Below are 24,996 nucleotides of genomic sequence, written 5' to 3'. Positions count from 1 at the left end.
TGCATGTGATTTTTATCTTGAAGATAAACACTTAAAAAATGATAATAAATAACACTAAATTAAGAGCCTGTAAGAACTTAGAATGTCACTTCCTAAACGTTTTTTTTTTTTTCTGTGGTATTGAGATTACAGGAAAGTTTTCCTCCAGTGAGGATCTGACAGACTTGGGCACTCTGTTCTGCTGATGAAGACAAATCCCTCAGACGCTCAGCTGCGTTAACGTGATGTCTGAGTGTTGGTATAGGAACACAGTGATGAATTGCTGCTGTTTGACACACGTGTGGGCAGCTGATCAGTACAGAGTTTGAGGGTAAGGCAGAAGTTATTTACCCATAGGTTGTGTAGGTTGATGCCATGTGTTGCTGCCATGATATTTGCTGAAGCTTCTCACCATGTGCCTGGTTGTGTGATTCGGAGCTTTTTCAGCCTAACGTTCCTTTTCCCACCTCTGTGCACCAATTTCTCTGTGGCATCCAAAGTTCAGGTGAAGCGTTTGGTAACAGCCCAGTTCTACCCAGCCTTGGTTTCATCACATAAGAAATGTGAATTTGCAGGAGGGTTTACAGCTTGAATTTGTTTTAACTGACCTTCACTGTTCCCTTTCCATTTGTTACTCACTTCTTCCTTCATCATCCCACTCTCCTCACTTTCTTTACTTTTCTTTGTCCCTTCAGTCTCACTCCTGCTCCTTTGTATTTCTCATCCTTCCTCTTGGTAGCTCCTAATCATTCTGTTCCTTTTTCCCATAGCACCACTGCCTCTCTATTTCCCTGCAGTGTGTTGTTCCTGCCCTGATTCCTGGCCTGATGTTTTCAGGGTGGGAAGGGTCCAGGCTGGAGGAGGTGGCTCAGGCTCTGCATCTACTGGTCATGCACCAGGTGGGTGTCAGCGAAGCTCTGCCTGGTGATCTCCTCACTCATTCTGTACTGCAATTGAAAGGCTGCCCAGAGAGGCTGTGGATGCCCCGTCCATCCCTGGAGGTGTTCAAGGCCAGGTTGGATGGGGCCCTGGGCAGCCTGGTCTAGTATGAAATGTGGAGGATGGTGGCCTGTCTGTGGTGGGGTGGGGGGGGGGTTGGAGTTTTGTGATCCTTGAGGGCTCTTCCAACCCAAGCCATTCTATCCTATTCTATAAAAGCAGAAAGTAATAACAGATAATGTCTGTCCTCCCTGCAAATACAGCTTGGCCATCTATGGAAGAAATATGATCTATTTAGTTTCATATTTCAGACTTCAGTTTCATCTAATGCAGCGGTAATGAATCATTGACCCTAGAAAAATATCACTGATTTGATTAATTAGCACTTAAAAGAAATCCTCAGATAGGAAACTTCCAAAGGTTGGAAATAATGCTGGTATTTTATTTGTCCTTTTGTTAGCTGGCTTCCTAAGAAAAAAAATCCAACACAGTTCTTATGGGGATAATGTTCTGGTTTGCACAATGTAGCTTCAGATTAGGCTGTTTTCATCAGAAATGTTATGATACATAGATCACAAGGGAAATTCGAAGGGAGGAATCACAGAATCATAGAATGGCCTGGGTTGAAAAGGACCACAATGCTCATCCAGTTCCAACCCCCTGCTATGTGCAGGGTCGCCAACCAGCAGCCCAGGCTGCCCAGAGCCACATCCAGCCTGGCCTTGAATGCCTGCAGGGATGGGGCATCCACAGCCTCCTTGGGCAACCTGTTCAGTGCGTCACCACCCTCTGGGTGAAAAACTTCCTCCTCATATCCAACCTAAACCTCCCCTGTCTCAGTTTCAAACCATTCCCCCTTGTCCTATCACTATCCACCCTCAAACAGCCATTCCCCCTCCTGTTTATAAGCTCCCTTCAAGTACTGGGAGATGTGGAAGAGCACCTGTGGCAGCGATTGGCAGCAGCTCATTCCTCACTTGGATAACAGAAGGCACCCGGGTGATTTCCCGGCTTTCCTCTGGGATGAGAAGCCCCAGATGAAGAAGTCCACATGTGCAGTAACACCGGCATTGCTCCCAATACCAGGAACACCATTAACATCTCAGTGCCCTCCATGTGTGCAGCAGCCCCATGCCGTATCACACCGTGTGGCACTCCCATCTGACTGCTGGAGCGTGGCTGCCTGCTGACAAAGCCCAATGCGAGGGATCGGGAGGTTAATCAGGCACAGTGATTTTCCTGTAGGAAACTGCCAATTGCTTTAAAATTAATGGCTTGGAAGAGTTTCTAGTAGATTTTAAATTGAAAAAGAAAAAAAACCCTGAGAAATGCCGGGTTTCCTCCATAGAGCAGTCACAGCGTAGCTTGCTGCTCACAAACAAGCAGCAAAAAGTCTTTGTTTTTGGTCTGCTATTATTGGTATTCAACAAATAATTACATAATCAGAGCAATCATCTTCAAGTGCTGTCAGATTACTCCTGGAAGGTGGAAGTGTGCAACGCTGTGGAGTATTTTGCTACAGAGAAGGGAGCAAATGGGTGTTTCTCAGCACAGCAGTCCAGGGTGGGTCCTGGCTAATGGGGTGCAGTGTGAGCTGGGCTGAGCTCTGTGCCTCAGCGGCACAGGACATGTGGGATGTTTTGTGTTTGCATGCAGGGCAGTCGCAGGTTAAGGGATGCTCTTAGTTATTTTTATATGGAGAAAGAGGGCTGCTGCTTTTTGCTGGGGGAAGCCTTTACCTGCTGCGTGCTGTCGGTCTGCTGAGTTGTTTGCCTTTCCTATGGAGTTCAGTCTGTAACTCTGGAGGGATTTCAATGGGAGGCTGCAAACCTAAGGGAGTAAAAGATTCCTCGGGAATGGCATTGAACCCCCACCAGCTGCTAACTGCTGCCACCAAATCTGGCAGCGCTACTTGGAAGTAGCTCTATTTGGCCCTGCTCAGCTCCCAGCCCCGTCCCTTAGTGCTGCACTGTGCTGCTGTCTACGTGTGAGCTCTGAGGATCCCAGGAAGGACTCTAAAAGAAAACAGCATCAAAGCCAGACAGCTCAGGGCCCTCCCCCACCCTCTCCTGCTCTTGGAGTCACGACAAGAGACGCACAGAACTCAATTACTAAGCAGAAATCCAGCGCGGGACATAATTGCCATCCAGCAGCAGGGCCCTCCTGCATTGATTACTTTTTCCCTTTAGGAGTTTACCTGTCAGTTGAGTTTTGCTTTCATTAAAGTACTTTTTTTTTTCTTTCAATTTTCCACTGTTCAAAAATATCCTGTAAAGCAACCTAGGGGTTTTCTCCTTCCCTCCTTCACAGACAGCGCTGCCAGCTGCTGCCTGTCCTGCCAACAAGTTACACTTAGTGCAGGAATTTTCTAATAAGAAAGGATTTCAATCGCTATTACTCTCCCTTAAAGCCCAGCCTGGAGCAGACTATGCTCCCACCTCCTGCTGTCCTCTCAAAGGAAAAAGGTAGAGAGGTCTGCAGCAACAGCATGGATGGCTAACTCCCTCCCTGCCAGCTGTGATGTGTGGGGGTTCAGGAGTGGGGTCTGAGCAGGGTTTGGCTGTTCTTATGCATCCCCAGGAGGAATGCAGTAGGAGCAGCTCAGCCCTCTCCCAGCACACAGCTGCTGGGGGCATGGGGCACCTTGGGGTCGGGGCTGTTCAACAACTTCTATAGCTTTCATTGGATCTCCTTCCAAGCAACAAGCTTCTTTCTAAACAAGACAACGACTTCCTGTAGTGTTTTCTGCCTGAATTTAAAAGGCTGGACGTTGCAGCTCAGTCAGTGTTATTCATAACCTATGTGAAATGGGGTGATCAATAGTTCTCTCTTCCCTGAAAATTTAAGTGGCTGCTGTGAGTCCTAATAAGGAGCCCTTCTGCATGCAGTGCCAGCCCGACCGGCTGCTTAGCTTCAGTGCCAGCCCTTCATTAGGCCTCACTGCCCTCTCCAACTCCCGTATAGGAGGTAGTGGTGGGGTGGGGTCAGTCTCTGCCCCAGGTAACAGCAGTAGGATGAGAGGTGGTGGCTTCATGTTGTGCCAGGGGAGGGTCGGGTTGGGTACCAGGAGAAGTTTCTTCTCCAGAGAGTGGCCAGGTGCTGGCACAGCTGCCCATGGGTAGGCAGTCCCTGCCCAAGGAGATGTTTGGGTGTGGCACAGAGGGATGTGGGCAGTGGGCACGGTGGGGTGGCTGGGGTTGGGTTTGGGTCTGAGAGGGTATCACAGCCTTTATGACTCTGTGGTTCAATGATCTACTCCTACATGCCTGTCACCCAGCCCCAGGTGAGGCTGGTGGGCTGTGGGGCAAGGACATGGCCCTGCTGGGAGCTGGCTGTTTCAATGCCACCTGGGAAGGGAGCAGGTGTGACAAGCGGCCCAAGGTAGCAGTCAGTTGTGAGGTAAAATCCTCCTTGAAAAGGGCAGCAAGTGGTATGGAAAAATAGGGAAAGCTGGGTTCTGACAGCGCTGCAAAGGGTCCTTGGGGCATGGAGCAGAACTATTTGCACTGAGCAACTGAATAACAGTACTGGGGTATTTAATACTGACAAATTTAAATCTGAAGATCCGTAGCAGTGAGAAAAAGACAACTTCACATCCCTCCAGGAGCACATGTAAGCAAGCTGGTGTGTGCTGCAGGCTGTTCTGCTGTACCCTGGTATCTCCTGCCTGCCCTGCAGTGCTGTGGCTGTGCAGATGTGAGTGTTGCTCCTCATCTCCTGGCCATAAGTGAGCTGCTTTGCCAAGATTGAATCTTCCCACTTGAACACCTGCTGTTAGTCTTCCTATAAGAGAGTCCATCCGACTGCCTATCAAGATTTTCTTCAGAGCAGTAGGTAGATGGGAGATGCCACCATCTGTTGTTTGCTGCTTTGGAATCTGCTGCTGCTTGGCTAGCAAGAAGTTTTGAGCTAATCATGTACATATTTTGCTGAAATCCATGAAGCAGTTGATTTCCATGCCAGTTATCATGACAGACATCATTGATCTGACTTCACTGGAAACCTGGGATGCTCATTGCATTTTCGTGGCTACCTCAGTGTCACACCTCAGGTTCCCAATGCAAGTACATGGCATATGATGATGAGTAACATGGATCAGAGGCTTCCTCTCACTGAAGATAGGTTGTAGCCATTCTCACCTGATCTGTCTGCTTATGGAGAGGAGCTGGGCTGGTGTTGCTGTAGACTGTTCAGGCCCAAAGTAGTGCGGGAACTTTTTGGGGTCTATTAAAGGAGGAAGGAAGTTTGTTCTCAAGAGTGCTCTGGCATAAAGTACTGTCCACAGTAGATGCCTTTATATATTCAAGGTAATTTTATGCTTTTATTGCTGTGGGTTGGAGCTGGGAATGGTGAAAATGAAGTGTGGTGGTCTTTCATTTGTTTTCCTTTCATAAGCAATCAGTCTGAAATACTGACATCAGTAACATCGTCTTTGCATAAAAATAACTTAAGAATATTGTGTAAGGAACAGGAAAACAGATCAATTGAAGTATAATAGAAAGGAAATTCATATTTTACAGTTAAACTTGCCAATTAATCATCTTTGTGCAGTCGTGCTCTGACAGCTGCTCCAAGTGCCATCGGTTCAACTGGCACCCAGCAAGGCTAAGATCAGCCTGATCTCCTCAGGGAGCACTTAAAAACCAGCAACATGGAGACAGAGTGAAAGGAGAAACAATGGCTAATTAGGAACCACACGAGGTGTGCATGGCAGAGCAGCCCTGAGACCAGCAGTGGCATTGCTGGGAAGTGTTGACACCAACAGGAGCTGACTGATGGCTGCTCCGTCCCTTCCAGCAGGGCCAGGCTGGGGGTGCAGGAGTTCCCCACCGCCCTTTGCCCAGCCCTGATATTGTTTCTGATCTGCTTCCTCATGGTTTGATGATTTAGTTCTCCCCATCTGCCCCCTGTTGCTGCTCAGCAGTGCCAGTCCAATGGCCAGCTGCTGGTCTGCTGCTGTACACCTCCACTCTGACGCCTGCAAAATCATAGAACCATAGAATGGCCTGAGTTGAAAAGGACCACAATGCTCATCAATTCCAACCCCCTGCTATGTGCAGGGTCACCAACCAGCAGCCCAGGCTGCCCAGAGCCACATCCAGCCTGGCCTTGAATGCCTGCAGGGATGGGGCATCCACAGCCTCCTTGGGCAACCTGTTCAGTGCGTCACCACCCTCAGGGGGAAAAACTTCCTCCTAATATCCAACCTAAACCTCCCCTGTCTCAGTTGAAAACAATTCTCCCTTTGTCCTATCACTGTCCACCCTCGTAAGCAGGAGGTCTGGGAGAGGCAGATGTGTGGGGATCCAGGATCTCAGGGTGACTCCCATCACCACCTTGAGGTGCAGGGAATGGCTTTGCTGCAGTGACTTTTATTGCACTGAATGTACTATCCATGTGACTCCAAATTCTGAGATTTTTCTTAATGGTTTTGAAGCAGGGCTTGATGCACTGGAGATGGAAATCAATGGGATTCAGCAAAAAAAGAGTACGTGGTTATTTCACATTACAGGAATAGATCTAAAAGGTCACTTCAGGATTTTTCATTTGATGTGTCTGCCTTGAGGAACATGTTCAGCAGAGAACAGAGTGGTGCCCTGAGGAGCCATGGGAGCTGTTCCACCACTCACCACTCTCATGGACCGTGTATATCCTCCCACCTCCCCGTGGGCATCAGCAGCTAAATCATGAGAACCTGACTGCTTCAGGCATCGACCCCACACATAGCAGGGGGTTGAAATTAGATGATCATCGAGGTCCTTTTCAGCCCAGGCCATTCTGTGATTCTATGATTCATTCTATGATCTGGGGTTAATCCCTCCCCATACAGAGGGACTAGAGTTTGGTAGTCATCTTTTCCAAAAGGGATTGGTCAAAGCTTTAGGTAAGCTGCATATGAGGATAAAAAATAACATCTGTACTTCTGCTAGGTAGAGTAAAAGACATAGAGACAATCAATCCTCATGCTACAGGTTGAAAGCTGATGGTTGCCCAAGGAGGTTCGGATGCCCCATCCCTGGAGGCGTTCCAGGCCAGGCTGGATGTGGCTCTGGGCAGCCTGGGCTGCTGGTTGGAGACCCTGCACACAGCAGGGGGTTGGAACGAGGTGTTCACTGTGGTCCTTTTCAACCCAGGACATTCTATGATCCTATGGTTAGTTGGAGTCAGAGCTCATTTTCCATCATAGCACGGTATCACACAATTAAGTGCATCAGGGGTTTATTTGATCAGTTTCTGATGGATTTGCTGTTTACCACTGTTGGAAACAAATGACTGATGCAGCAGGTAGGGATTAACCCCAGGGAAAGACTATTAGTCTTCGTCGTTATGAGAAAACTCAACAGAATAATCACCGGCTGGGTCATTTGTTTGGCTGGATGCTTTGGCAGCTCTGCTTGGAAGACATAAGAGCTCCTGAGATGGGGCTCCTGATTGCTGTAGTGCTGCAGGAGAGTGAATCGGATGGTTTAGTACCTGAGGAGAAAAAGCTGCTTATGTTCGTGCTTGCTTTATGAGACAGCTCCAGATAGCAGAGATGGCAGCTGAGATTTCCTCTGCTCTCTCTAACCCCTCTGCACAGCGTAAAATGAGCAGGTTAACGTGGGAGGCAGGCGCTGGCAAAGGTAGCAGGGAGCCTCAGATAGCGTTTGGGAAGCAGGGAGGAGTTTGTTTGTTCGGCATCTGCTGAAGCACGCGGTTCTGCTGGGACTGGGCAGTGCGAACCTCTGCAGGCACGCTCACATCTACGTGTCTGCATAGCTCTGTGCCTGGAGTTGTGCAGAACACCTGCAGGCAGAGCTCTGCTTCTGTTCATCGCAGCCACTGGTGTTTGTGCCTCTGATGGCTGCTGTGCCAGCAAGGAGATTTAGGTCCCCTGTCCTGTAGAGGAGCAGGATGCGTTACCATTAGAATGGTCAGTCATTACCGAGTAGCGTCCATTTCCCATTGAGAGAACCCAGTAGAAAGGGCACTTAATAATATCCTCGGTAGGAAATGTCTGCAGTTTAGATGTTAATGAAGGGGGTCCCTTTTTGCGTATTACAGATCCATTTTTCTAGACTTAAAAATGAAGATGATGGGCCTCAACCTTTTGTTTTAGGGCTGAATTGACTCTGGGGCGACCCGAAGCACTCTTCAGGGTATTCAGGGAGTAATGTGTGCACCACGTGTGGATGATTAACAGCCCGGAGCGCTCCCACAGCCCCCCAGAGCACTTCTAAGCTGAAATTACGAGTCAAAAAAAAAAAAAAAAAAAAAAAAAAAAAAAAAAAAGTTTCGCTCCAGACACTTGTTTCCCCTATGGGTTTTTCCTTCTAATTCTCCCATTTGTCACACAGCCTTAAATAAGCCTTCCCTGACGGGCGCGCTGTTCGCAGTGCCGGGCTGGCTGAGCTGAGCCGCCCGCCGGAGCTTTGCGGTGCTTCACCGCCCCGGCGCTGCTTCTGGGCGCTCCGCTGCATCCCTCGCTGCGTAAACCCAACTCAGCATCACTGCCGCTCGCTGGCCTGGCCAGGAAAAGCAGAGCACAGCACGACTATATCCAGAGCCTAACGGGGGAGACTGAGCCCCTGGCGCGGGGTCTTGTCACAGCATTGCCATCCACACAGACGGGGAGATGCCCGAAGGCTTCCCCAGCTCCAGGCAGCGCCAGAGCAACGCTTGAATCGTTTTTTAACCTGTAAGATAAGGAATTCGAAGAGAAAGAGCAGCTGTTCTTGTGAGCATGTGTTTAGCCAGGTGATAGAAAGTCTCTTATCAGGAGCACTCCAGCTTTAACTGACGTGAGTGAGCTTGGGCTTTCTGAGATCACATTACCCGTACAACCTTTCCCAACTCACGTTTGTGAAGTACTTACTAAGACTGCCCACCCTCCCTCGCACCACCAGGAAGTAAATTTGCTCAGTTCTCCATGTGAAAAAGGGCACCTGTGCGTGTGTTTGAAAGGACACGAGCACCAGCTGCACCCAGCTGGCTCTGCACACGCAGTGGGTGCTCCTGCTTGCTTGGGAGCCCTGCTGCTGCCTTCGGTCTGTCACACAGGGCTGTACCCACAAGGGGAGGGAGCTGCTCTGAATGCAGAGGGCAATGGGCACAAACAGCCGCTCAACGCCTGCAAACTCTCCTCTGAATTTCAAATCCTCAGCGGCTATGACAAATATAACACAATTTGCTGCTATGGTCGGTATTTTGTAGATGAACTGCTCCATTTAAGACAAATTCTACTCTGAGATTATTGCATTTCATAGGAAACAACCATCTTTCCTGTCATTATATTTCTGTTTTTCTGTTCAGTTACAATTACCACGGCAAGATTTTTGTGTTTAAAATAGAATAACCCAGCACTAAAACATTTGGAAGTGTTTCTTTTTATCTGATTTCTGTCACTTTGTAGGTTACTCAAATCTGTACTTCCCAGATCTCTCTAAGGGGGATTGTAAGCGATGCATTTTCCCCAGTTTTGTGTTTAACCACACATCCCAATAACTTGGCTTCAAAACGTAGGAATTCACTTTACTGAGGTCATTCACAGCCACGAGAGACCCAATCCCTCAGTGCACCAAATCAGATTAGAGGCAGGGGGTTTGAAATGGATGATCTTTAAGATCCCTTTCGACCCAAGCCACTCTATGAGCCCATGAAAATTCAGTTTTTAAGGCCTTTAACTTTCTTCCGTACTGTTTCTTAAAAGCCTCCAATTTGCCTATGGACATCTGCATGATGTTAGCGTTGTCCCATTGTGGCCGGCTGGATGGAGCCTTGCTCAGTGCTCCATAGGCCTGGCCATTCAGTGAGCTCTGCACCCAGTGATGAGCATGGCTGCCCCACGTGTGGGCTGCAGCTTCTGCAGAGGGGTCCCAAGGGAGACACTGCTACAGGCTTTCCTAAAGTCTAAGCAGTTGTTCTTTCACGTTGGCAGAAGTGGAGAGCACAACAGGTGGGGTGTGATGTAATGTGGTATGATGTGCTGTGGTGGGGGTCACCCCGACCCTCTGAGCAGTGCCACAGAGGTCAGCCTCCACCACACCTGGCCTTCCCAAACACCTTTTGCCACCAGCAATGGCAGTAATGGGTTGTGTTCCTGCGGGCGAGGGTTTTGTTGTTAAGGAAGGCAGGTGAACGCTACTCCTCTGCAGCCCACAGCAGGAGCCCTGCACTGCCGCTGGGGAGGTGAGCCGGGCTGCTGCCGGGCCAGCGGTATCCGCGTGGCAACGGAGACCCACACCGAGTACATCTTCGCGTAACATCGCCTTTAAAGCCAAAACCTGGGATACGTTTTGCGCGGCTTCGTGTCAAAAAGCCCTTCTGCAGACTCGTGCAGCGGAAATCTCGCTTCAGGCTCGGAGTGAGGACCGTCCTCCCCCCCCTCGAAGCTGCCCCGAGCCGCCACGTCGCGGCTTCCTCCGCACGGCCCCGAAGCTCCGTGTTGCGGTTCCGCCCCGCTCCTCCCTGCGCGGGCGGTGCCTCTCGGCGGGGCGGTGCCTGAGCCGCCGTCGGCTGCCGGCGCGGAGCGGAGTTTCACTGGGCGGCGGGCACGGCGCAGCCCCGTGCCATGTAGGATGCTGCCGGCTCCCGCAGCCAAACGGCCGCCGCCCCTGCTGTGGCCCGCCGAGCCCCCCTGGGCGTGGGCCGTGCCGGGGCTCCTGAGGGTCGGCGCGGCCCCCCCCGCCGCTGCTGCTCTCGGCGCCGGCCGTGGGCTGGCCCGTTCCCTGCGAGCCGCTGCTGCCGCTGCTCGCCGAGCATCCCCCGCCGCTCCACGGGCAGGTAACGGCTCCGTGCCGATCCTCGCCGGGCGCTGCGGCCGCTCGGGGCTGCGCGGTGCCTCCGACAGAGCCCCTGCGGGTGCCGTGCCGTGCCGGGCAGCGGCCGCTAGAGGTTCTTCGAGCCCCAGGCACGGGGATTTTCCATCGGGTGGGAAACCCGCAATGCTTTTATTTTGTTTGTTTGGGTTTGTGGTCGGTTTTTTTTCGCCTTTCGGGGTCCGTGGGTTTCTGCTGTCGGGCCGTAGGCGCCGTTCGCGTGCGGCGCGTTCCGTAAGAACAGATGAGGGAGGAGGACGCGCAGCGATACGAGCACCGCTCCCCGTGCACAGAGGCTCGTTCCGCTCCCGAGTTCCCCGCCGAGCCCAGCGCTGCCCGCCGGGCTTTCGGTTATTTCTCGCTGCCGCACTGGGAGTAATTGGGACTGCGCTTCAGATCGCGCTTGGGCTGCAATAGTTGCCCTGCTACAGCAGGCGGAGCGGCAGCAGCGCCGGTAGCTGTACCTCTCCCTTCGTAACGTTAGAACAGAAGTGCGAAGCGAAGCGGCAGTCGGTGTGCGGCGGGGTCCCGGCAGCGGCAGGAGGGGGCTGAGCTCCGCGTGAGCCCCTCAGCAAGAAGTACGCTGCCTGCTTTTCCTTTGGCTCTCCTTCTCTCCTGGGGGTGACCGCCGAAGCCGCCTCCGGCTGTTCTGTGCTCGGGGTTCCGTCGGAGCGGAGAGGAGCGGAGCGCTGCCGGCAGTCGGGCAGCACCGCATCCTTCCCCGAGCGACGGCCGGGGGAGTACGAATGTGCGTTTGGCTGAGGCTTGAAATTCAATGCAGTCACCCCGAAGGCGGCTGGGAGTTGATGGAAGCACTGACTTGCTCGGGGCAAAACCCTTCTGTTAACTTCCTGCCTTTTTTTTTTTTTTTTTTTTTTTTTTGCCCCCGCAGTGGATATTTGGAGCTCATTCTCCAGTCGTTGGATTTTCACCGTCATCCGGTGTGGAATTTGTGCCTGTTTTTCCTCCTGTGTACACATCTGCGGTTCCACCTCATGCTGGGAAGGGCTGGATAGATAAAAGGCTGCCGAGCTGCAAAGTAAGTCTGGTCGTGTTTAATGGTGATGCTCATAAACTATAGCAGCTGAGAAATATCTCTGGTTTTGTAAACAGTGCCTGCATGCAAGAGGGCAGTAGTTTGTCCAGGGAAACTGCATGGAGAAGAAATACTGTGGGGTTGATATGTGCAGAAGGCTGCTCCAGCAGCGCTATGTCTTTGGTTCCATGAAGTTATGCAAAGGATAAAACAGAGGAGGAGGCGGCTGCAGTCTGTGAGCTGCTGATGGAGTTGTGCTGCAGAAGCTGTGTCAGAGGCACCGATGGCTCCAGCTCTTGTTTTCTTTTGGTGATGCTGCTTTAGCTGACCTGTGTTCAGGGCTGGCTGGGTTTGAACTGATCAGCTGAGTGCTGTCCTCACTTACAGAGCAGCGGTCAGTCTGTTCTGGTGTTTGTCCCCAGGCTGAGATCCTATCCATGCAGTAATAACGAGTTAAAAACAAAAGCTCAGGGATGGAAGTGAGAATAAAGTCTCTCAAATCTTAACGTTCCTTTATTTGTGTTGGACAGATATACCTAAACAATGCATTTGCTCTGGATTCGGCGTGGATACATCCTGAGGAATCACGTCTCTTCCAGGGAAATGAGAAGGCTCTGCTAATGACAAATCAAGTGGCTATGGCCATTGCCAGGCCAGCTCCTGCCTCCAGGCCTCTTCCCACAGTGGTTCTGGCACCTCCACTGATGCCAGGTTAGTAAATAATTGAGTATTTACTGCTATTCATGCAGCTCAGGAGAGGAATGAGCCATTTCCTAAAGTAAGGGTTTCATTCCATTCATCTGAAGCTCTCCCGATTGATCTGGAACCTTGATGGCAGAGAGCTTTTCATCCCCTAAATTACTTCCGAAGAATGACAAGAATGTATTAATTGAAGGAGATTGCAACAGATAATTCTGTAACTGGTTGTCTGCTTCCAGAATGATGGGGTGAGCTGTCCCCAAGGTTATGGGTTTGTGTTCAACCAACCAACCAAAAAAGACCGATGCAGTTCATGCAGGATTCTCCTATTTGCTGTGCATTTTTGGAATGAGATGTGGTTTCCATAGACAGCTATCAGCAGAGGACAGTAACTGATCGGTCATCTCATTAAAACTCAGTTGTGCACAGTGGTATTTATTAAATAAAGGACATAAATCTGCAGAACACAGCTGCTAACAGAAAAGCTGGCATTTGTACTTGGAATTCCAAGAACAGAAAATGTATTGCTCCAAAGCCCAATCTCTGTGCTACGATGTTAATCTGAGACAGCGGCCGTCTCACAGAGAAGGTTAGGAAGTCAAACACTGCCAATACTGAAAGAACCAACTTAGCTCCTGAAATTCAGAATTGGGGTATTCTTAATGGCTTCCTGTCTCTGCTCCTGTGTTCCTTAGGTGTCAGGTAATGTTCTCTGGTGAGTTTCTGTGGGCAATGCTATGATCAGCGCTCTGTCTTTGGAAGCTGCGCAGCGTGCAGGCAGCTCTGTGCTTCTGCATTAAGACAGAGAGGGTGCTGGAAGAGATGAGTGTTTGGGTTGCTTTGCCATATTGATTAATGAGCAATGAATATTGCTGAGAATGGAAGCACATCGAACAGCGCAGATCAGCTCTGTGCTGGGATGTTTCTAGCAGTCCTTTATGGAAAGCCGTGCTCTGCTCTTGCCAGAATTGAGTGATGCTCCACTGTAGTGCAGCATCTCTCTGTTGGGAATGAGAGCGGTCATAAATAAGAGTGCCACAGCTTGAAAATCTGTTCTGTTGTCACACAGGGAATATTTGAGCTGTGTTGCATTGTTCGAAGTGTGTTTTTAATGACAAATGCAATGGTGAAGGAGGAGTTCTGCGTAGCTGCATGCATGGCAGGTGGGTTGGTAGCCTGGTAACTGCTGAGCTGGCTTGGGTTTACACACTGGCTTGTGTGTGCTGTTCTGCTGAGCATGGGGAGAGCTCTGTCCTGAACTGTCAGATCTTGTGATGCAGTGAATGTGGAGAGTTTGAAGTACATACATAATACGTCAAACATAAAGAGCGAGTCTACCTGGTGGTGGATTAGCAGAGCAGTGTGTTGCACATCAGTGATCCTGAGGGAACTATGTTGTCTGTAAAGGGTTTGTTTCCAGTGAACGATATGTGCACAGTCAGTGCTGTTGTGATGAGAGCTTGAGATGGATCAAACTGGAGCCGATCCATTTTCTTCAGAGTGTCTTGCTGAGCAGGGTTTCTGGTAGAATTATACTGAATGATGATTTTCCTTGCTCTGAAGCCTGTCTGCTGCTGCCTACCTTTCAGACAGGACTTGGTGTGCAGTGATGCTGCACTGTTGTTCTTTGTCTTATCATAGAATCCTAGAATGGCCTGGGTTGCAAAGGACCACAATGCTCATCAGTTCCAACCCCCTGCTATGTGCAGGGTCGCCAACCAGCAGCCCAGGCTGCCCAGAGCCACATCCAGCCTGGCCTTGAATGCCTGCAGGGATGGGGCATCCACAGCCTCCTTGGGCAACCTGTTAACGTGTTTTAGGCTATGCCTCCCCCCGCTTTCCATCTCTTGATTGTTTTTCCACCACCTTCTGGGCTGTTGGCTGTGTGCAGCCCAGCATGGCATGGGCTCCTGCTCCTCCTCCAGCAGCATGCTCAGCATTTATTGCCCTGCTCCTCAGGAGCATGAGGACCCCTGGCTAACTTGCATTGATGCAATCAATGTGTCTGGCTGATGATAATCAAGTGCCATCCTAAGCAGTTGGTGAGCTCCAGAGCTCATGAAATCAAACCTGTACATTTATGACACTGCTGCAAGAATGGGAGGTTATAATACCAATGCACTGCAGCCTGGATGAGAAGCTGCTTCCAAGCACACTTAAAGTTCCGAGGAAGCATTATGGTAGTACTTGAAGTATTTAGTGTATAATTTTTACGGTTAATATGAAAAGTAATAAAAATACAGAGAGCAAATTGCTCAGGTAAGTGGCTTAAACTGAGAAGTTAATAAGCTTTTAGCAGGCTGCGTGGCCGTGTTCATTCTGAAAGCCCATCGCACAGGCAGGTTTGCCTTCTGCAGTTATCAGTAATGATATAATTGTTTTCTCAATTTATCAGCAGTGTTACAAAGATAAAGGAATGTGAAGCACTGACATCTGGTGAATGATAATGCACGTAAATTTGCAGCTGTGAGTACCAGTGCCAGCTACTAGGAGGTGGTGTTTTCCGTATAATTCTCCAGTATGTTACAGAGCATGAATTTATTTACTTAGAATTTTGGGTATCCAAAGTGAATAATGGTGTTTTATTTTCCTACCTAGAAATGATAGCTTGTTTTATGTCTATTGGAAGAAGGCAGCGCTTGAGTATTTGTGCAGGGGAAAGATTAAGGTTTCTGTCTGCTGCACTGTGCAGTGCCACACGGTTGGAGCTGTGGCTCGTTTGGACCCAACTCAAACATGCCCACGTTAGCTGTGTTGTCTGGCACTGCCCTGCTGGGGGAGCTCCCTGGAAGCCTTCCCGAACGCACTGCAGCTCGCTGCTCCTGGGGGTTTTTGGGACTGCTTTGCACTGAGTAACTCAGGTTTCAACACTGAGCTTCCCATGGGGAGAAGCAGCTGCAGGCACAGCTCTGGGTTATGTGAAGCACGAGTTGCCTGCCTCGTGGCATCCTTCTGTGCATCCCAGTGGTGCTGGCCTGCGGAAAGGAGCCTTGGTTGTGCCACTGGGAGAAAAGCTGTAGCCCTCTGGTGGGCCGTTGTATCCCCCTGGATACTCTAACTTGGATACCAAGGAATGGGAGAGCTGGCAGAAGGTGGGGCTGAGGCAGCCTGGAGGTGAACGTGTTGGTGGTAGAATGGTAACGGTGGAGGAAGTGAAGACCCAGAATTATGGAAGTCAGAATGAATGAGACCTGGAGAATGGAAGATGTGTGGGGTCTGCGGGGGCTGCCAAGGGGGTTACTCCACTCACAAATCCTCTCCAAACAGCTGGAAAGCACTGAGCACAGGCTTTAAGTTTGCGGATATAAGCAGATAGCTTTGGGGCATCTCAGATTGGATACTTTTGTATTTAACAGGCACGTGCTACAGTTCCCAGTTTGTAATCCCGGAGCAGCCGTGTGGGAACCGAACATCCCTGAAATGTTACACAGCCCTCTTCATTCAGGCACTTCAGGGAGGAGCACTCAATGAAACCTTTGGGAACGTTTGACTCTGGTTGCAGCCTTCCTGAAGTTCTGGCTTTATTAAGCCTGTGCTTTTTGTTGCTCTCTGTTTTATCTACCCAAATCGAGTACAAATGTTAGCTCCAGTTAAGACCAGCTAGTTTTCACTTCAATTATACAAATGAGGCTGCATTACAATATGCCTATTGAAAAGGCTTGTCGTTCCATCTTGCTTTGTAATGTTGTCCTGCCTGGTCCTGAGACCATTATAAAGAAACTGATCCCTCTCACTGATTTGCAGAGGCAGTTATGGTTGGTTTTTGTATTGTTATTTATTGCATGTGGGCATAGAAGTGAGCAGTCAGTGGTGCTTTTACTGGCAGACATATGCAATACTGGGTTACAAATGTAAGAGGCTGTACACTTTTTTCCCCTCCCTTTTGGCTTCAGAAGATGGGAAAATCAATATGTTTTTCTTTGTATTAGGATAAATGCGCTATTTAAGTCAACCCATTGCTTCGTGGTATTGATTGATAAGTACTGCTTCAAGTTGCTCAGCACCTGAAATCACAAACCACATACAGTTCAGGTAGCAGAGCCAGCAGGTGCTCCCAGATCTGAATTCTGCAAGTATAAATGCAGGTGTGATGAATGTATGTGTTGTAGGCCTTCCAAGCATTTGTTGATTTAAAACAAACAAACAAGACTGAGTTCCTTGCAAGAAGCACCTGGAACTCCAGTTAAAATCATGAGTGGTCTCAGGGCCTGCCATGTGGTGGGGCGGTGTTGCCCTGCAGGTGGACTGGTGTGCCTGTAGAGTGCACTTCAGTGAGTGCTGGCATGTGAAGAAGTGACATGAGAGAATTAGCCAAGAAGCAACCATGTCTCTGTCCTCAGGTCTCAAACCTATTAGTTCCAGAGTGTGCTTTGCTGATGAGAGAAGTCAGTGTTCTGTTGGAAGCGGCCAGTTGTGGCCAGCTAAGCCCTCTGTAGTGCCCACACTGAGCGATACATCTGATTAGATGCTCAAACAGCGTGCTGATATGAAGCAGTGGGCTCGGTGTACGTAATGCTTCCCATTTCCTTCTCTGTAAATGCTTACATAATGTTTTCAGGTGGAGCAAATTCTCTGCTTGTTTTCCTTAAGTTCTTTACCAAGAAGTGGTGAGATGCTGGAGCAGATTGCCCAGAGAGGCTGTGGATGCCCCATCCCTGGAGATGCCCAATGCAAGGCCAGGTAGGATGGGGCCCTGGACAGCCTGGGCTGGTATTACATACGGAGGTTGGTGGCCCTGCCTGCAGCAGGGGGTTGGAGCTTCATGATCCTTGAAGACCCTTCCAACCCGAGCTATTCTATCCTACTCTATGAAAGCAGAGAAAAAGTGATTCAGCTCGAGTGAAAGGCCACGTTTGTCGTACTCTGTTCCTCCCTTGTGCTTTAACGCACACCTTGTGTAGCTGGCCAGCACTAGAAAGGAGCTGAAAAAGCAGTGCTGTAATCTGCCGGAGCCCAGGGCTCTGGGAGGAATGAATCCAAAGCATAAATCAGGTGTTTCCATGCAGGTTTTGTTATTCCGTTCCCTCCTTTTTATGGCTTGTCTTCAGGGAGGGGTGATCAGACAGCAGCAGTCACTGTAGCTCATTTCAACTACATTCTTCTCTTTTCCTATCAAGAGACAGTTGTCAGTTTTAATACTGATAACAGCCTAATAAGTTTAATAAAGAACTGTCAAGTAAAAGACTTTGTTTTGTTCCTCTTAAAGACTCTACAGACGGAAGGGAAAGGGAATAAGGGATAGTAAACAATAAATTCACCCTTCAAATGCTTCGTTCTTCTGGATTGCTTTTCCATACACCTTTAGATGTGGTGATGAGTGCTCTGTGGTGGCTGTTGCCAGAGTGCTGAGCTGCCTGCAGCCAGGTTAGGCAGTCCCAGGGCTGTGCTCCAACACTTGCCTGCTGCCCTGGCCCAGCAGCAGGAGCTGACCGAGGAGCATCCTGTGACATCTGTGCTGTGTGTCCAGATTTACTGCCTTCAGGCTGGTGCAATAAGCGGCAACCCTATGCTGCAGAATGGGTCCCAAGCTGATGGACTAGACCTGAGAGATCCACTGTCAGTGTTACTGTCTGCTAATAAACCCTCCTTCTGCCTTCAGCTGGTTTAAGCAGCACCGGCTGTGATTCAGTAAACAGTTCTGGAATGTCTTTGCGATCACAAATGATAGACTTCTTCATTTTTTTAAGCAGCAGCTGGGATCATGCAGTGCCTGGATGTGGCACACTGAGTAGTGGATGGGCTGTGCAGTGGTACTGGTGCCCAGAAACCAGCAGGGATCCTGAGGCCAGGGCTGGGATGGGGGGAAACCAGCTTGAGCCTCACAGAATGGCTTGGATTGGAAGGGATCTTAAAGGTCATCTAGAGACAAGGATGCAGGTGCAGGTTGTTAGTTGTTTTATGAATAGAAGTGAAAACAAACAAGGAAACTGTTGCTTTGAAAAGAACTGGTAATGGTATGCAGCCCTCTGTAGGTGAGGATTAAGGCCTCAGTGTTACTAACTTCATTGGCTCTCCAATGAAAACATTTAATCAATCTCAATTTAATTGGTATTTATTTTCATACAGCCTTTATAATATGCGTGCCCACTGGGAGCCTTCCAAATATTTACTACCTTAAACATACATGGCAAGTATTGCAAATCCCTTAGGATGCTGCTCTGTAACTGGGTTTTGCAGCTTTGGAAACTGAGTTTTGAGTCCTTTTCCTAAACTACCAAAGGTCATTTCGGTGATGTTGATGTGGAACTGTTGGTGAAAGGAAAGCTTTGATATAAGCTGAGCGTTGCTTGGTCCCATGTGTTTGGTGTCCAATTCTCTGGGAAGAGGCAGATCAGCACTTGGGAGTGGAACTCCACTTGTGTCAAACAGGTTTCCTTTAAAGAAAGTTAATTCTTCATCACAACACCCAGAAAGGAGAACAGAAAATTCCTCCGAACTTTGTAGGAGGTCTTTATAAAGCCTGTTTGATTTTTTTTTTTTTCCTTCTTTCATTTGGGTCTTTTGGGAGACGCTCATGTTTTCTTTGGGGAAAAATGTTTTCCTGTAGGCAGAACTGAAGAAACAGGCTGAAAGAATGTAATAATAATCAGGGTTTGTTGTGAAGCTGACAAGCATGGATCTGCCATGTGAAAACAGATCTTCTGGATGCAGAACAGAGACCTGGATGCAACTAGCAAGCTTACCTAAATGATGCTGTGCTGTAATAAAAGAAAGTTATAACAGAAACTTACATATCTGTGCATGTAGAGCCTTTTCTACACAGATGGCAAAATCTGGGATCTCCTGTGGGCAGCCAGTGTTTGGAGGTCAGACATTGTTCACTGCAGTGGACTCATTGCTGTGTTCCATCTCCATCACTGCATTTCACCACCTCTGATTTGTTACCTCTGAGTGCCCCCACTGCTCGTTCAGCTGCTCTGTGCTTCCAGGAGCTGCACACCAAGGTGTGCTGCCCTCCTCACGTGTCTTCCCCCACTTCTGCCGGAGAGGCACTGAGAAGGCATGCTGGGGAAGAGCATCAATGTGGGTTTTGTTGTTTTGGCAGGCAGCTGCTCAGGATGGAGCATGCCTTGGCAAAAACAGATTTGGGAAAAAAAGCCGCTGGTAAGAATATTTTTTCCCCCTCAAGGGTATCTTGATGAGAGTTTTTTACTCCTATTTGCAAGGCATTTGGTTCTTGAAATTCAAGTGAACAGTCATTAAGTGTGATTCTAAACAGAACCCTTTCCAGAAGTTTGTGGAAATTCTCCCAGTGATTTGGGATTGGTTTCTGTGAAGAGCTGCTTTCCTCCACCCTGTCGATGGCTGAAGAAGTGCCCTCGTCCTGAGGAGCACGATCCTGAGGTGGCCTATGGGGCAGGCTGAGCTGGGGGATCCCCCTCTTGGGAGGGGTGCTGTTCAGTGGGTTCAGTGAAAGGCACGTGGTGACCCCGGGCAGTGACATGCTCCAGAATTAACAATTACAGGGGTATCCTTGTGTTGTGGAATTATTTAGTAGGAGAGAGCGAGAGAGAGCTGCATCAAAGGTGGGGAAATCACCCAAACTTCTCTTTCAACTGGCTGATGAAACTTTAATAACGGAGCTGGTGAAACTTTAATGAGGAAGGCCTGCTAGCTCCTGCTCCAGGACTTCTACTCAGCTGTACTCACGGAAAACTTTGGCAATGCGGGATTCTGTTGCTCTGTTGCTTTGCTCAGCTCTTTGGGGGATGTGCATGTTCTCCAAAAGAAGGATCAGTGCAGAAGTGAACAACCTTTCTGCTCATGTACCCTACAGGATGCCAGCAGGAAAGTAATTCTCCATGCAACACTTGTTTTCCAAGCGTTGCAGAAGGTGTTCAGTTGGTTGCTCCCACTGAAGGTGGTTGGGTTGCAGGCAGTGATCTCATACAGATAGGACGTGGAACCCAACCAACACCTGCTGTTGCTCTCAGGTGAATGAATGCAAACACTGTTAAAAAGTCTGAGTAATCAGACCATGAGGTCTTTGGGTATTTGCATTGTGACTGTGGGACAATAACCTATTTTTCTTCTATCCATGGTGGAATGATTAAAATGTTGATATTGTTTGTTGGTGTTTCTTTTCCTGCACTCCTGCTGTATTACTGCACATACAGGTACTGAAATGGGTTCCTTTTGGAGCTGATATCCAGTAGCAATAATTGAGCTTTTTTAATGCTGCTTACTGAAAATATTTGACTTCTGTTTTGCTAACATGGAGAGCTTGTTTTGTTGGCAAATAATTGTTTATTGTAAGATTGAGAAGCAGAGCTGCTGAAAGTGAAGAGAATAGCCTCAAGAGCCCCAATTAGCTGTAAGCGGAACAAATTCCTTTCCAAAAGCACAGAACTGCTTTCCCCTACCTCAGAGCAGAGAACAGGAATGCTTGGCAGCGAGAGCATCCAGGTGTCTGAAGGGCCACACAGGGCACCTGGCCACAGAGCTGGATGGGGCTGGGCTGTGTCCCCTGCCTGGAGTAGGACAGTGGTGGGGCTTCTCTAGGGGACAATCATTACTGCTGAGCTGGCAGTGGTGCCCCTTGGTGCTTTCTGAGCCCCCCAGGGCCGGGCACTGTCTCGGCAGTGATGCAGAGGTGCAGAAAACCCAACAGATTGAGGAAATGTCTGCTGTGATCAAGCAGGGATTTGTGTTCGGCTACAGTTGGCTCTCAGTGCCTGAAGCATTTCCACATGAGCTGAAAACATTTGCTAAATAACATAATAAGCTAATGATTGCTTAATTTTTGAATACATAGCTCAGTGTAGAGGGAGTAACAGCTGGTGTTTGTCAAATGAGGTTTTTCCTTAAGACTTTCTGCTGCTCATTTTCTTGTTTATTTAACATATTTAGCCAAGATTGAGCTCCAAAGGTCTTCCCCTTCAGCTTCTTAGACATCAAGGTAAACGTTATGCACTCAGAAGTGAGTTTGAGCCTGCATTTGGTGGGCAGCTGCTGAGTTCCTGTTCAAGGTAGTCTTATAGTGGCAGGACAAAGGGGAAAGGATTTAAACTGAAAGAGGGGAGATTTAAGTTGGGTGTTTGGAGGAAATTCTTCACTCAGAGGACAGTGAAGCCCTTTCCAACCTGAGCCATTCTATGATTGTATGAAGTTTCTGCATGGCATGTGCTCAAGGTGAAGACACCTGCACATGAAGCTTGTACAGCTGAGGTGTTTGCATCATGGAGCAGGGCAGCAGTCCAACAGGTAGCATTAATGTCTGGTTAATGTAATGGGTAACACAGATATTCAGATCTAAAATCAGACAGCTTTTATTTAGCAGAAGTCAGATATGGGTGTTTGTGCATCGTTATGAACCATGGCAGATGAAGTGAATACCGATCAATACGTTCAACTGCTTGGCTTCTTCTGTTATTGAGGTTTTTCATTTAAATTTAACAACTCTGCACAGCTTATACATCACTCAATATTGCCTTGTGTTGTCCCTTCAGGTTGTAAGGCTGTATTCTCACACATGGTGTTCAAAGCTCAGAGTTCTGGAAGAACAACAGCAAGAGGGGCTGGGGCCATGGTGCCAACACTGTAGCACTGCCCAAGGCACTGCAAGAAAAGCAACTTCCTTTTTTTAGAGTCTTAAGTTTGGAAAAGACCCTCAAGGTCATTAAGTCCAGCCATCAGTGGTGCTGCTGTGAGTGCTCCTTAAAGATATTAGCAAGATTTTGTGAGAACTGTGTTCAGTTTTGGGCACCTCAGTACGGAAAGGACATGGAGCTGCTGGAGCAGGTCCAAAGAAGGGCAACAAGGCTTGTGAAGGGCTTGGAGAATATTCCCTATGAGGAGAGACTGAAGGAACTGGGGCTGTTTGGTCTGGGGAAAAGGAGGCTGAGGGGAGACCTTATTGATCTCTTCCAATACCTGAAAGGTGCTTACAGTGAGAGAAGGGTTGGTCTCTTCTCACTGCTGACAGGTGACAGCATGAGGGGAAATGGCCTTAAGTTGTGCCAGGGAAAGTTTAGGTTGGATATCAGGAAACACTTCTTTACAGAAAGGGTTAAGCACTGGAATGGGCTGCCCAGGGAGGTGGTTGAGTCACCATCCCTGGATGTGTTTAACAACCATTTGGATGTGGTGCTCAGGGACGTGATTTGGTGGAGGGCTGTTAGAGTTAGGGCAGTATGGTTAGGCTGTGGTTGGACTTGATGATCTTTAAGGTCTTTTCTGACCTGAGCAACTCTATGACTCTGTGATCACGTAGGAAGCAGATGTTCATTAAGGTCCCTTCCAACCTCAGCCGTTCTACAGTCCTATCTCATGATGTTGGAGGCGAGGTTAAGAATGTTCTGTGTGTTTGTGTTGCCTTTAATTCAGAATGCTGGAAGCATCCTTACGTCCATCCCAATGAAACAATTGCATCTCTCTGCAGGTGGCTGCCGGCGCGGTCCCAGCCCAGTGGGCAGCCCCCCAAGCCTGGCGCTGCTGGCAGTGGAGGCTGAAGCCCCCCCAGGACCACCTCCATCCAGCGTCCCGCAGTGCCGCCTGCTTACCCTCTCACCCCTCAGGATCCCGGTGCTGGGGTCCCCATTCCCAGGTAAGGTCGCTTGGGTCGGTGTGGAGAAGAAGCACTGTGTGCTCTGCAGCACGGACAGCCTCTGTGTGCGTCCTGCTGCTGTGCTTTGGTAGCTGCAAGCACGCAGCTGCTGTGTAAGCACACACACCTGGGATTAAATTGTCTTCTCTGGTACTGCTTACAGGTGTTCTCTGATAGCATGCGTTAAATGTTTGTGCTTGTTAGTACTTTTTTAGTATACTGTGACAGTGGTGGGCTGTATGTGAACTGAGCTGCATCCTCTGTCACCTTTGGGAAGGAAATGTGGTCCTAATGGTGCTGGGCCCATGAGGTAGTGGGGTGGTTGTTACATTGGCAGTCAAAAGGCGTCTGTAGATATAGAGGGATGGAACTATAGAGCATCCTGAGTTGGAAGGGACCCCCAGGGGTCACTGAGTCCAGCCCCTGTCCCACATAGCAGCAACCAACCCTGGACACTATGGCTGAGAGTCACAATGTCCCAGTGCTTGCTGAGCTCCGGCAGCTTGCGGATGTGCCCACCGCCCTCTGAGGCACAGCCTTCTTCTAACTCCTTCAACCCCAACTGCCACGGCTCTGTGCTCCAGCCCTGTCGCTGTCACCAGAGAGCAGAACTCAGTGATAATGTTTGGGGTACAAGCAGTTTGCTTCCTTACAAAGCCTGCTAGAGGAATGTAGCCTTGGGTTCTGCATGCTTCCATGCAGGTTTGGGTATGGATGATGTGCCTGTGGTTGGTCACTGCAAAACCTACTGTTTCCTCTGCCTGGCACTGTGTGTGCTACCTGGGGGGCTCTGTAGCATCCCTGACTGCTGTGTGAGTCTTCTGTTCTGGGTCTTTGTGGTCATTTTTGGAGCTATTTGTGCTTTGGATGCTTAGGGCTATATTTTTGAAACTGAGTTCCAATTAAGTTTAAAAATGTAATTTTGGTGCCTTTTCCATCTTTTTGGTACTTGAAGTGTAACGCAGCACAACGCAGCAAGATTGAAATTGACAGGAAGTATGCAGTTACGATATTGGCTGTTCAGATGAAATCTTCACATGAGAAATGGATCTCTGTAATTATCGTTCCCATTGAGCAGTCATCAGAACGGTGCAGATAAATGGCTGCTGGGGAAGCACTGCAGGGTGTGAAGAGCCAATGTCCCCACAGGGATACGGTCTTCCAACTGTTACAAAGGAGCATCCTGCCAGCACAGCACGGAGCTCTGTAGGTGCTGCCATGGGGTGGGAGCTGAGGGCTTCCCATGAGGAACTGCCTGACCCACAGAGATCACTTTACCTCTCTGAAAGTGAGCGTCTTACAGGAGAATCGGAGGGTAGGAGAATCCTTCTTTATCCGTACTGAAATATAAATTAGATGCTAGATGTATTCTTCCTTGTATTGAGATGCTCAAGCATTCCTGGGAGAAGCAGTCACAGGACTTCTGATTTACAGCTGCAGCACTGAGCCCTGCATGAATTGTATTAGACACGATAGAATATTATAATATCAAGGAGCCATAGCGTTAAGATAAGTGGCTTGGCTCTGCCGTGATAAACATGTCAGGCCATGATAATTGTTGCTTTCCTTTCGAATGACTGTGTGATAGGCTATCAACTACCATGCTCTGAGTGCCTGAGCAATCAGCCCATTATCAATCATTCACAGTACACCACACGCTTCTGGGTGTGTTCTCCTACGGAATATATAGCAGCTTTTTAGGAAAGAAAGCTTGGAAATGCCCGGCACATATAAAATAAACTCGAGATTCAGCTAACCATTTTTCTCTATTAATCATCCTCTCTGGAGGGCTGGCTATTTCCTTTGCAAAGGCTTACATAAAACATTTTTATGAAACTCCTTTTTATTGTGCTCATGGTGAAGAGGACTCTGAGGTGTTCACTTTAAATTATCTTTGTCAACACGAGCTTGATGGAAAGCTTCCTGAGCTGCGGCGGAGCACTGAGGATGGCGGCGAGGTCTGGGAGCTGGGAAGAAAGGAAAGTAATGAACGGGACTTT

The 24,996-nt window shown here is 48.9% G+C and overlaps 1 protein-coding gene across 4 annotated transcripts in view; it reads left to right on the top strand.

Annotated features, from left to right (window-relative positions):
* Positions 1 to 10,436: 10,436 nt before the first annotated feature.
* Positions 10,437 to 24,996, top strand: part of TCERG1L (transcription elongation regulator 1 like) — a 65,467-nt gene continuing 50,907 nt past the window's right edge. For 2 of the 4 annotated variants that reach the window (XM_040702837.2, XM_421827.8), the window contains exons 1-4: positions 10,437 to 10,680; positions 11,608 to 11,754; positions 12,282 to 12,462; positions 22,832 to 22,996. In XM_040702837.2, the coding sequence (XP_040558771.1) occupies positions 12,372 to 12,462; positions 22,832 to 22,996 (256 nt within the window). In that variant the 5' untranslated portion in view covers positions 10,437 to 10,680; positions 11,608 to 11,754; positions 12,282 to 12,371. Of the gene's footprint in view, positions 10,681 to 10,826; positions 10,950 to 11,144; positions 11,464 to 11,607; positions 11,755 to 12,281; positions 12,463 to 22,831; positions 22,997 to 24,996 lie in introns of those variants that run through there. The other 2 variants (XM_046943202.1, XM_040702836.2) reach the window with 2 other exon arrangements.

Source organism: Gallus gallus, chromosome 6, assembly GCF_016699485.2.
Source record: "Gallus gallus isolate bGalGal1 chromosome 6, bGalGal1.mat.broiler.GRCg7b, whole genome shotgun sequence".
Classification (NCBI taxonomy): Eukaryota; Metazoa; Chordata; class Aves; order Galliformes; family Phasianidae; genus Gallus; species Gallus gallus.
The sequence above is the reverse complement of the archived record's forward strand: the minus strand, read 5'-3'. Positions and strand labels throughout refer to the sequence as shown.